The sequence below is a fragment of the Saccostrea cucullata genome, unplaced genomic scaffold (assembly GCF_032062105.1).
Source record: "Saccostrea cucullata isolate Sc308-1 unplaced genomic scaffold, CSIRO_AGI_Scuc_v1 ctg3878, whole genome shotgun sequence".
NCBI classification, from domain to species: Eukaryota; Metazoa; Mollusca; class Bivalvia; order Ostreida; family Ostreidae; genus Saccostrea; species Saccostrea cuccullata.
The window spans coordinates 37653-50852 of record NW_026932071.1 but is presented as its reverse complement, the minus strand read 5'-3'; the positions used below and the strand labels follow the sequence as shown (position 1 = coordinate 50852).

Below are 13200 nucleotides of genomic sequence, written 5' to 3'. Positions count from 1 at the left end.
TAGTTTGGTTCTGGCAGATCTATAGTGGGATCTGGCGCAAGTATTTTACTTTATTAGAGGAGTTCATGAAATAAATGATATTTTGCTATTTTGATTTAGAAAGTTCAGTTTGTTAAAGAAGTTCGTTAAAATATAGTGTGTGCCCGGAATGTCGGGTTCTAATAAGTTTAAGACATGTCTGGATGTTAGGATGTCGTCGTTTTTATGCGCTTGTCATCTCATAAATTAAACCAAAGTCCACCATCCACACATACCTGCAAGGGATACAAAAACCTCATACAGCCAATTCTCAGGCTGTCATTCGGTTCTAACAAACCGTAACTCACACCAATCCCCACTTCCCTTGATCTCAGCGGAAATTGAAATTCACAATTTCACATGGATGCTAATAAATCAAACTCAACACCTATATGCAGCTCGGTCACATTTCAATAGCGGGGAATTACGCTTAATTAGGACGTACCCTCCACAAAACTACAAAAACCCTTTTTATAAGATCCAAGTGCGCCAACTAGAAATTAACCTGACTGCAACATCTACAAGAATTCTCAGTGTCACTCTTAACCTCAGGGTTTGAACACACACCATATCCCCATCCTGCTGGACAGAACCTATACTTTGTCCCGCAGCAAGCTTGATGTCAAACAATATAATCATGCTTTTTACCTATTGCATCATGCAGGTATTCACAGATCTTTACTGCACCTAAGAAGTAAACGCATGCCTGTCGGTGCCCCCAAGATAAACCCGCATGTTAATCTGCGCGGTTGAATTACACCCCCAGGGAACCCCTGTTGATCATACCTTGTTCACTTTTCTTAGCAATCAATGCAGATTTGGCTCCCAGATCGGCACTACGCTAACATGCCTGGCAGGAGGCTCTCCAAAACGCAAAATCAGAAAAAATATAAAACAACAGAAAAGCTCGCAATATCAGGCGTATTAAACGCCTGTCAGAGAACACTAGTAACAATGTTCTCAATCTCTCAGATTATACTCTGTCTGAAGCTGAAACATCTTTACTTAGCAAAGGTCTCAAATTTATTCCCACACCAGGGACGCAAAATATAAGACAGAATTTGATCTGTAGCTTCAATGAACTGCCAGGAAAATGAGATGTAAGATACTCTTTCATACAAATGAGGATGATAAACAATTGCATCCCTTATATATCAATATGAATTATAATCCCGGCAACACAACGTGCACAGCTTTAGAAAATTATCTCTATGCAACCAAAATGGAGCTATGTAAAATCCACTTTCACAAATTTAGAGATAATTTAACAAAAAAAGAGCGGAATGTGCTGACCAGTCTCCGAAACGAGACAAACATTGTAATAAAAAAGGCTGACAAATCTACTACTGTTGTAGTTCAGAACCGCACAAATTATGCAGCGGAGGGACTAAGACAATTAAATGACGGCATTCATTACGCCGCAATTCACAAAGACAGAACACATGAAATACACGATCTGATCAACAAGATTGTATGTGAAATGCAAATCAATTCAGAAATCGACACAAATCTCACAAAATTGAAACAAACTGATGTTACAATACCGATCCCATATATCAGTTACCTAATCAAATTGTTACAAATTCTGTTAGAGAACAATGAATTTGAATTTAATGGTCACCTGTATAAACAAATATTAGGAGCCAGTATGGGGGCGGTCCCGTCCCCCGAGATATGTGATCTGCGCCTTTTTGATATCCTTGAAAATATTATCAAAATATACAATCATAAAAACAAAATTCTGGCTCACTTTAGATACAGAGATGACGGTTTTTGGCCATGGACGCCACAGAAAGTGAAATACTGCAGTTTTTTGAACTTGCAAATCAGGAGCACAAATACCTGAAATTTACATACAATATTCACTTAACGAGACTGTGTTTCTGGACACAAAAGTCTACAAAGGACAGAGATTTAAATAGTCCGGAGTCTTAGACTTTGAAACTTTCATCAAACCTACAGAAACATTTATGTATCTGCATCGCAGCAGTGCACATCCCAATGCTACCTTCAGAGGATTTATTAAGTGGGAAATTATCCGTCATAAGAGGAACACCTCTGACCCACATAAAACCAAACAATTAATTTCACAGTTCAAGGAACGACTTATATCAAGGGGGTACTCGGAATCTGAAATAGACAGTATTGTTTCAGAAACAAACAATTAATAGACAGGAATTGCTAAAAAATAGTAAGACTAAACCTAACAGACCGCCCTCTGTGCTTGTTACCAAGTACAATCCTGCAGTCAGAAAACTGGGGAAAACATTACGCAAGCATTGGAAATTAATTCAAAAGGATAAACAGTGTTCTGAGTTATTCCCTATGCCTCCTATCATTGGATACAAGCGAAATAGAAACTTAAATGAGCTCTTAAACTCGAACAGATAGCACATCAATTAACAAATCAGACAATCCGTGATAGCGAAAAGCATGCAAAGCAGATATCAGGGAACAGGTGGCTGTCAATTACCCAACACTCCAAACAAACAACCAATGCGCTTTCTCATGCCACGTGCATTAACTCTTCCAGCGCGACTATGTGACGGTCGCCCCGCCCATTTCTAACGAATCTCAACTGCAGCTCTATCTAAGAGCCGTTTAGTACAACATGTACCACAAAACAAGACGAGCAAACAATTTAAGCTCGCACCACAGAGAATATTAATTCTCCTTGATATTGTCTTATTCATTGACATATCCAAAACATAAAGCTTTTTATTCACAAAGCTTAATTAGAGGAACAGTAACACAATACATGTCCACTACAAATATTATTGCATGAAACACCACCATGCCAGAAATATACAACTAAAATATAATAACTTAATTTGGGTTGGACCTCTGATGAGTGGCAGACCCTGGAACATTCCTAAAATGTGCCCGAAACACCGATTCAGGTGTCAGGTCCTCGTCCGTCCGCACACGTGGTGCCGGGTGGCAACTTTATCTTACACTGCTTTTGTTTACCTGGCCGATAATGTGTATGAATAAAATGGTATAAACACTTGTGGTTTCAATCGCCTTTGGGCAGAAAATCAATCATGCTTGTCATTTGGGTACACGTTTCAGTGTTACACATCATTGAACATGCTGCTCAATAAACAATGACCCCAATTTCAATCTATACAAAAATTGTAATGCAAATAAGGATAAATGAAATTGTGTATAAATTTCTTTCAAGATTAATTTATGTTGAACATAATCTTAGGATTCTATATTGGTCACTAATACAATTTTCAAATAAAACAATAATTTTCAAATTAACATGTCAGTAAAGAATAATCAATTCTGAAAAATATTACTTGGCTAAATTAGCATCGGATTTTTCAAAAGCCCTAATACTTTTTAAAAAATGCCTTTAGAGTATCCCGATAGTATGGAAATGGCCATGATGTATAATAAATAGATCTAATTTAAAACTAATTCTTGTGAAAAATAATTAATTCAATTTTAATTTTCTGTATAGAAAATAAATATGGGAGCCAGTATCAATCACAAGAAACTCACGATAATTATGATTAAATATACATGTTCAGTGTAATTCATTTATGTACGTGTGTAAGCTTTATTCCGTCAATAGATATTATTTCAAATTGTTTCAAGTCTATGCGGGTACTGCTCATACATGTAAATGACCTTCACAATGTAAGGATTCCTTGCACCCTGCTCAGAAAAAAATTCAGCTGCCTTTTATAGTTCCATTGTTTATTGGAAATCTCAATTCTGAGTAAGCCCTGCCCATTAAATAAATAAACCCCACCCACTGGGACTGCTGGGACTGCTTTCTGGGACTGCTGGGAATGCTTTCTGGGACCGCTGGGACTGCTGGGACTGCTGGGACCGCTCTGGGACTGCTGTGGGACTGCTCTGGGACCGCTGCGGGACTGCTTTAGCAGTCCCAGAAAGCAGTACCCGGGACAGCTCTGGGACTGCTTTGTGTCAGGTCGGGTCTGGTCGGTACTGTACGGATGCAAGTGTTTATATGAAATAAAACCAAAGAATCACAATTTTTTGCAGATATAAATGATTCCTTAATCTGTTTTATTTTCAATTTCAAAAATAAATAATTTGATATTTTATTAATATTTTTTTTTAATATTCATTTATTGTTTTTAATTTATTTACTATGAATTTATTTTAATTACTGGTCAACATCAATGGCTTTGATGTTGTTTCAGAACCGTGTTAGGGTGTTGAAAACCGATTTTTTAATCAAAACAAAGTATCGAAACTCTAACTGACAGATTAATATTGTGCATAATGAGACGATTATTTTGATACCCATCATGGACTTAAATTAATAAAAAGTCGTTTAAATATGCTAATAAAATACTTTGTAGCATATTTCAGCAAATAATTAAATCAAAACTAATAAAACAAATTTCGGAGATAAAAATGAATGATAAATTAAAAAAATCAACAAATAAATGAATAACTTTATTTAATTCTCATTAATGATTGATTGATTTATCTATTTCTTTCTTTCTTTCTTTCTTTCTTTCTTTCTTTCTTTATTTTATTTATTTTATTTATTCTTTATTTAGTCGATTTGTAGATTTATTCACATAAGAAAATAAATCAATATAAAAGATTTTAATTTTATTTAATAATTTTTATTTATTTAATAAAAAAATATATTGTATTATTGCATTTATATATCATTCCTTCCAATTTATTTTTTATTCATTTAATTCTTTGGGAAAACAAAATATCCCATGCATGGATTGGATAATGTATTCCGAATTGTTTAAATCTAGAACTTTTACAAACACAGTTATAACGCTCAACGATGTTTCAAAATAGATCAAATAAAAAAAATGAAAAAGATTATAAATATATATAAAAGGTTCATAAAGTACAATGTATACGCCATCAACCATCACAAGATGAAATAAATTGGTAATTTATTTCTTCTTTAGAATCAATGCAATTCTCAGCTGTTCTCCACCCGAAATGCTACCAAACCAAAAAAAATCACATTGATACAAGTAATAGAAACTAAATTACAGGGGATTAAGTTAAGGTATTTAAAAATTTATTAACTTTTTACTAAGTCTACATTTTCCAAAAATATACTTAAAGTTTTCAAGACTGTATCATTTTTCACTCTTAAATGCAACAAACATTTTTTTTAAACTCCTATTCTTGGCCAAAATAAATGTCAGGGGACGACAGAGAGTAGACAAGGAGGGCAGGGACAACGACAGGGGACGACAAGGACTGGACAGGGAGATCAGAGAGTGTCAGGGGACGACAGGGAGTAGACAGGGAAGGCAGGGACAACGACAGGGGACGACAGGGACTGGACAGGGAGAGCAGGGACAACGACAGGGGATCATAGGAGAAAGTCAGGGAGAGACAGGAAAATGTCAGGGACTGACAGGGGGACAACAGGGGAATTTTTGGAATCTAAGGGGATATCTTATTCAGTAGTGATGGAAATGGGAAAGTGAACAGGGAGAAAGCTATGAGAAATTGAAGTACATGACTACTAGTGCACCGATCCTTAAGTACTTTGATCCAAACAAGCCAGTGATGTTGTCAGTAGATGGCAGTTCTAAATGACTAGGTGCAGTGTTGATTCAGGAAGATAAGCCAGTTGCGTATGGTTCACGTGCACTGACGGAAACACAACAACGATATTCACAGATTGAGAAAGAAACTCTGGCAATTCTCTATGGATGTACAAAATTCCATGATTATGTATATGGTCACAGTGTACTGGTTGAATCAGACCATAAACCTTTGGAAAGTATCTTCAAGAAACCTGTTCTATCTTCACCGCCAAGACTACAAAGAGTCGTGTTGGCACTTGAAAAATATGACATTCAAGTAGTTTACAAACCGGCAAAGAAAATGTTCTTGGCTGATCATTTGAGTCTTTCCTATCTGAAAGAGACTAAGGAAGCCCTCGTACCAGATCTACAGGTGAATGAGATACATCTTACTTCATACTTATCTGTGTCACAGGAAGTACAGGACAGTTTCCGGAAGGAAAAAGGTCAAGATGATGAGTTACAGCAACTCTTGGACACAATCTTGGATGGATGGCCAAACAACAAAGCAGACCTTGCACCGGAAATTAGAGCCTACTGGAACTTCCGTGATGAACTTTCATACATTGATGGTATTCTCTATAAGTCACACAAACTGATTGTCCCAAAGTCGATGCAGAATGAAATGCTGGAGAAGCTACATATTGGACACCAAGGAATTGTGAAGACCAAAAACCGAGCGAGAGACATTCTCTTATGGAACGGTATGGGAAAAGACATAGAGAACCTCGTGAGCGCATGTGCAACTTGTGCCAAATATCAGGCTGCTAATCCTAAGGAACCAATGATTCCAAGCGAACTTCCATCAAGACCGTGGTCAAAGATTGGAATGGATCTGTTTGAACTTAGTGGAAACCATTACTTACTGGTAGTTGATTATTTATCAAAGTGGCCGGAACTTGCCAAACTGGAGTCGCTTACCTCTAAGTGCATGATCACCCATTTGAAAAGCATGATTTCCAAATATGGAATTCCGGATATCATGATTAGTGATAATGGACCACAGTTCAGTAGTTATGAATTCAAGGAGTTTGTGAAATCGTATTACATCACACATACCACGACCAGTCCGTACCATGCTCAGAGTAATGGACAGACCGAGCGAATGATTCAGACCATGAAACGTCTTATTACCAAATCTCAAGATCCATACTTTGCTCTTTTGGAGTATCGGAACACCAAGATTGATTGTATTGATATGTCACCAGCTCAGCTATTTCTAGGACGCAGACTGAAGTCTATCTTACCTACAGCAGTCCCCCTACTAAAATCTTGGGTGGATGACAACACGTTGGTCAAGATGAAATGTCGACAGGAAAAACAGGAGGAGAACTTTAACCGACATGCTAAGAAGGAGCCACTTAAACCTCTCAAAGCAGGAGACTCCGTAATGATGCAGAGCCAATCAGGACAATGGACAAGCGGTTTCGTTAAAGACTTGCACCCTACAAAACGTTCGTATGTCATCGACAGCAATGGACGATGCTACAGACGTAACCGCAAATTCCTGAGACCTACTCGTGTCCAAAATAACTCGGTCTCCAGAGATGATGTCCCTGCGTATACAGATGTCACATTGGGTACCAAGACCAATCAGAGCACCAATGATACATCAGCAGCTTCAGATGTGCAACCAAATACCGTTACTGAGACAGCTAGATCTGACGTCGAACCACCAGCCGAAAACCCTGCGCATTTTACCCGTAATGGCCGCTGTGTAAAACTCCCTATGCGATACCGAGAATGAACTTTACTGTTTATCATAATTGAAAACTGAATTAGTTAATATTTCAACAAATTTAATTGAGTTACAGTTTCTAATGTATTTTACTGATCTTAAATCTAATGTCCATGGGAAGTATCAAATTTTGTAAGGGGAACGATGTAATGTATGTTCTAATTTTATTAAGAGTTACTGTTTTTATCTGATGAGCTCTCCTGTAAAAGAAGGTAATAAATTGGTTCTTAACCCACAATGGTGTTGTGAATACACTACACCTAGCACATTTCACTCGGGAGGTGCAACTGTCGTCACTCTCGTAAGTCTGTGAGCTTGAGGATGATCTTCCCCTTTTCCACGTTAGTTCCGATGATGAAGGGGATGAGCAGGGTGATAAAATGGAGTTTGAAGAATCAGATGAATCTGAGGAATTAGATGAATCGTCCATCCTGATCACTCCTTCTTCCAAAATGACCAAATGTAAAAAAAATATGTTGTTAGAATTTTTGGAATCTCGATCCCGATTGCTGTTGAAATGCTAAATCTTTACGTTTTTTCAAATATTCTGACTTTAATTAGTCGTATTTATGTGATCAATATAATTTTTTTTAAGTTTCAATAAAAAATAAATTTAATTGAATTCAAAGCAATTGGAGTAAAATTTTAACACTGATTCTATGTAAGAATCAAAATCCTTTGGCCACGGTATGTCTTGGATTTAGATGAAACTTTGTGTATTTTCAAATATTGGTGTCTAACAGGTAAAAACCTTGTGCAATGATTTGACTTAGCAACAGTTGTCATGGAAACACATTGCATAACAACTGACAGTGGAATTATTGGAAACTTTAAATAATTTCCTAAAAAAGAAATAAATAAAAGAAAGGAAAATACAAAAACAAGTTTTTAAGTTTGTTTCAAGCATTTAAGAGCAAAAAAGTTTTTTACCTAGCTCATAAATAATGTGCAGATGGTAATTTTCAGTAAATTTCATTGTTCAACAATTGCAGTTTTGAGAGTAAAAAAAAATGTTTTGTCAAGTCATCTAGTGTAAACATTTGTGCTAGAAAAATAATAAAAGAAATATCCTAAAATATGGAAACCTTAAATTTATGGTGAAATCAAAAATAAATCTGGAATTTGATTCAATTACTTGGGAATTTGGAGAAAAAACAACGACAGAGTTATAGTTCTTGAATGTACTCTTTTGTATTGAAGGAGAGAACTGCTTTCATTTGTTTGCAAAATGCCAGCAGATGGAAGCTGTAGTTTTCATTCGTTTCATTCTTTAGTTGTTTGTTCTGATGTAGAAACTTTTAGTTCTCTTGATTTGATTTATTACCATCAACTTCGAGTTCCATTATTTTGACAGAATCGGGTTTAATTTACGGCGAATTATCAAATTCATTTAACATTTGCAAAAATCATTTAAGTTCAATCCAAGAGAAAAATCGCTTGCGCAGGAGAGGGAAATGTTGCGGGATTCCACAGCATTTAGCGTCTCACCAGTTAAGAAATCAAAAAAGGTCGGGAAAACAAAAGGCAGATAGGCAAATAACAATTCACCAAGTGGAAGACATCAATAGAAAATATGGCACAATTCTTCCCGTTGGAACGCGTAAGTATGCTACATGTTTAACCTTATACATGTATTTATAGCTGTATAAATCCTCTGTTTCATTAAATGATATTCAGTTAAAAAGAATACAAAACAATTACTAAGTTTGATTTATGATTTATCATTGCATTTCCCCCTAATTTTTTTTCCATTCCATTTAGGCAATTAGGTGTATAACTTCAAACATATACATGTTACAGTACTACAGGTAGTAGACACAGACCCATGAACGCTTCTTATTTAAAAAATATTATTAAAAAGTCTAAATAATCATGAATGAAAGGATTGATAACTGGAAATCATGTTTACATGTCATATGTAATGAAATCAGAATAAGCTTCTTAATATACCCCAGTAATGCTGAATATTGCAGAGCCTTCTTGCATTTTAAATATCTTATGGACAGGTGCAATCAATAAGCATGACTATGGCATATTTTATCCTCTACTACTCAGGGGGAGGCAGATTAAATCTACTATACACCAATTTTAATTTACATAATTCAGAAATATTTATAACCGTCATTACCTGATTGCATATTTTTTTATTTAAAAATTCTTTTTTACTTTAGAATTTAAACATCTTTTAAGCAGATATCCACTGGTATAAGATTTAAATATGATGTACAATTCTGAAGTTATTTATATACAAATTATCTTGATTATCTGATTTGAATATTGGCACTGTTCTATACTTTCAGCTATCTGTGCATCTTGTCGTGCTAAGCTATTTAAGGAAGGCAATATAGAAAATGATGTACAGACTTGTGAGACAGTAAGTGTCTATAAATGTATTTGTTAAATTTATCATTTAAATATGTAAGATATTCTTAAATCAACTGAAGTTTTAAATCAAGAAATTTGTAACTAAGGAAGTAATGTATTGCTCTGACCATTGCATGGTTCTACAATAGTCCAGTGAATGATCAATTTGTAATTTTTATTGTACGTATTTCATTTTAGGCAATGGAACAGAGTATGGAATGTAGTGGATTGCTTCTGAGACCTAGAATTCAAATACAAAACGATGAAAATGTAAGATCACAAATTTATTTCAATGTAAATTTCATATCTCCCTACCCGTCTTTATACCAATATTATGACCCCCCCCCCCAAAAAAAAAACAAAAAAAAAAACAAACAAACATTGAAATCAGCATATAATCCATCCATATGTACAAAATTGTCAGATCTGTATGAAAATCTCTGGACAATATTTTGTAAAGCAGAACCTGTTGAGATGTATATTTGAGGTTGTCATATAGCCTGACCCTAGATGAAAAGTAATTAATGTCAGGTTCATATTTTTTTTAGAAGGAAAAACATTGAATATTCATATTTTACACAGATTTATGCGACCAGAGGGTTTGTCTCTTATCAAGGTCATTTTGTGTTTTTGCAAGCTCAAGGTCACTTCTAGGCATTCTATCACCAAGCCTGATTTAATGACCAACACTGAAGCAAATCTTATAAGCATATATGATTCATATTACAAAATTTAATGCATACAATTATTTAATGCCTGAGCAGTCAATAGACCAGAATATTTTCCCGAGGTGCAGGGAACAGCTCAGTGTATTCTATTGCCTGAGGCCAACATATATCATGTATATTGACCATGTTGACAGCATAATATGTTGATTGATTGATTGTATGTTGTTTAACGTCCCTCTCAAGAATTTTTCACTCATATGGAAACGCCACCACTTGCTGGTGGAGGGCTACAAATTTTGTCCTAAGCTCAGCACTCAGGGCCTTTGAGCAATGAGGGGTCTTTTTATTGCCAGCAGCCCAGCACCTACTGCAACAGGGGGTCTCGGTTTATACGGTTCATCCGAAAGACCGGTCTCCAAGTCCCGCAGTGGGATTTGAACCCGCATCGTAAGGATTGACTCCTTACTTTGCGACTCTAGAGCAGACGCTCTAACCACTGTGCCACGCGGGCGACCATAGTTGTTGAAAATTCTTAATTATGCTTGACAGACTGAAATGTTAAGGTCATTGGTCAATCTCAACAAAGGTTAAAATAGTTTACCAGTAATTATTTTTTTAAGTTTACTTTTTTCCTATTGTTCCTATTGTTCTTTGTATTTGTAGGAAAATATTGAATCCAGTCAAGAGACATCGATGGATACATGTAGCCAAGAAAGCCAAGTCTCAGAAGCATCTATCTCTGGTATTGATCGCCTATCAAAGCTGAACGAGTTCCTAGCAGCATGCAACAAGAGCCCGGTTAAAACACTCCGTGAGTCATTTGTCAGTTCAAGTCAGCGAACAAGAAGAAGATATGCTGCCAAAGCAAATGAATGCCTCTCCATTCTTTTAGAGACAATATGTCCTGGAGAAAGTGATGCCTTAAAAGATGCCATGTTTTCAAAACTAGAAACGTCTTACACTCACTACGAGTCTCCGGCACTTATTGAGGCTTTAACCGAGAGTTACTTAAAAGCTGAGACACCAACAATTCGGCGTCAAATATTGTCTGTTCTTACCACCCAGGCCAGTTTTCAAGACGTTAATGCCATGATTCCATCTGTTACTCAACACAAATTTTACTCTGCAAAGAAACATGCTAGGGAATTGGGAGTTGGAGCACCAGTGCCACATGAAAAACAATCTAGAGAAAAAGTAGACTCTTCAAAACTTGAACATTTCTTGGACTTCATAACATCAAGTCATGTCATTAAGGACCTACCACTGGGGGAGAAGACCCTAACCCTAACTACAGGGGAGTTAATTCAAACACCACATGTCATCAGATGTTTAGCACCTGCGACAATTGTAAGACAGTATTCCCAGCTGTGTATAGAAGAAAACTTTGAAGCCATTGGTAATTTACTTTATTTGCTTAGTAACTCTTAAGACTATATAATATGAACATTAACATACTAATATTTCATGATAATTGACACATGATAAGCAATTCTTTAAGCCAGAATATTTAACTTTTCTTTGAAGGTGGTTTCATTGATGTTAATAATCAACTGAATTTGTGGAAATTTATAGTATATTTTTTTGTTTTCCTAGGACAGAGCACCATGTACAAGATTTTGTCAGTGCGCAGATCTGTTGAAGGAGTTGACTACTATGTTGCAGAAGCTAGTGAGGCTTTTCGTGAATTAGAACATGTTGTACAACTCAGGAACTGCAAATTCCTTTGAATGAGCAGAAGAGAATGTTGGAGAACCTCATGAAAGCCAAGTATTATTTAAAGGCTGATTACAAAGTAAGATATTTCTAAATTGTATTACTTTATATGAATGAATGATTTGATTTTAGTTGTAACACAGTTTGATCAGATAAAAGATTTTTTTTTTATATTTTATATAAGTTGCCTTTGTCACAATGAGTTACATCAAAAACGTATTACTCCCCTCAATATTAATTTTTTAAAAATTATTCATTTTGAAATCATTTTTAGGGGAAAATTGTCTTATTGTCTATACTGAAATTGAATTATAAGGAATGAAGCTAATTTTAACTTATGTTTTACATACATGTACAATATAAAGCATAAACTGCCCCAATGTATGTTATATTGTATAACATACTAGTTTCAAAATCAGTTCAAAAATACAATATGATACATAGAAATTGACACCAGTTCAATTTTGTAAATTTTGTCCATTTTAAATTCAGATGCATGTCAGAACATCTTCAAATGTAGCTGACCACTGCTTTGCTTATGCCCTTAGTCAAGTTGACAGCATATTTTTCGAAAAGAATTGTACTCATGAACATACTCATGCTTGTCTGCAATGCAATGAACTGGATGAACTTTTGTCATCACTTACGAAACTGACCAAAACCATGGACTGGGACAATCCTGATGCATACATGTTTAAGGTTTGTAAAATTAGTCAAAGAAAATATATATATGTGAATGTACATATGGGATTTTAAGGTCACTTTAGTCACTTAGGTGACAATTTACTATCTGTTTTGTCGTCAATCAGTAATGAGCCAGTGTTGTGAAAATTAGCGACATCAATCAACCAAACTTGTAAGAGATTTATTAGGACCCGACACTCCAAACCACACTTTTAGTAGATATGATTTTTTGCATAGAGCAGATTAATATCTGATTTGAATTATGCAAGTAGTTGTAGAGTGTTTCGGCTATTAAGAAGCCTCTTCAGGGGTCACGGACATAAATCATGGTGTTTGTTTTAGGTGAGACCGGATTATCTCGTCACCTATATTATTGTGTTTGCTGTAAGCAATGATTGGTTGAGAATTAAATAAAGTTTTGCATTCTGGATTTCTAAGAATGGTGTTCCAATATTTC

General features: G+C 35.5%; 2 protein-coding genes across 2 annotated transcripts; both read left to right on the top strand.

The window, feature by feature from the left end:
• The first annotated feature begins 1240 nt into the window (after nucleotides 1-1240).
• Nucleotides 1241-7323, top strand: LOC134234420 (uncharacterized protein K02A2.6-like). Its single transcript, XM_062716480.1, has 2 exons — nucleotides 1241-1489; nucleotides 5608-7323. Exons 1-2 carry the CDS (start codon nucleotides 1241-1243, stop codon nucleotides 7321-7323), a joined length of 1965 nt encoding a protein of 654 aa, XP_062572464.1.
• Nucleotides 7324-9566: 2243 nt separating this feature from the next.
• On the top strand, nucleotides 9567-12073 carry LOC134234419 (uncharacterized). The gene is made up of 4 exons (XM_062716479.1): nucleotides 9567-9688; nucleotides 9877-9948; nucleotides 11010-11742; nucleotides 11940-12073. Exons 2-4 carry the CDS (start codon nucleotides 9880-9882, stop codon nucleotides 12071-12073), a joined length of 936 nt encoding a protein of 311 aa, XP_062572463.1. The 5' UTR covers nucleotides 9567-9688; nucleotides 9877-9879.
• The last annotated feature ends 1127 nt before the right edge of the window (nucleotides 12074-13200 follow it).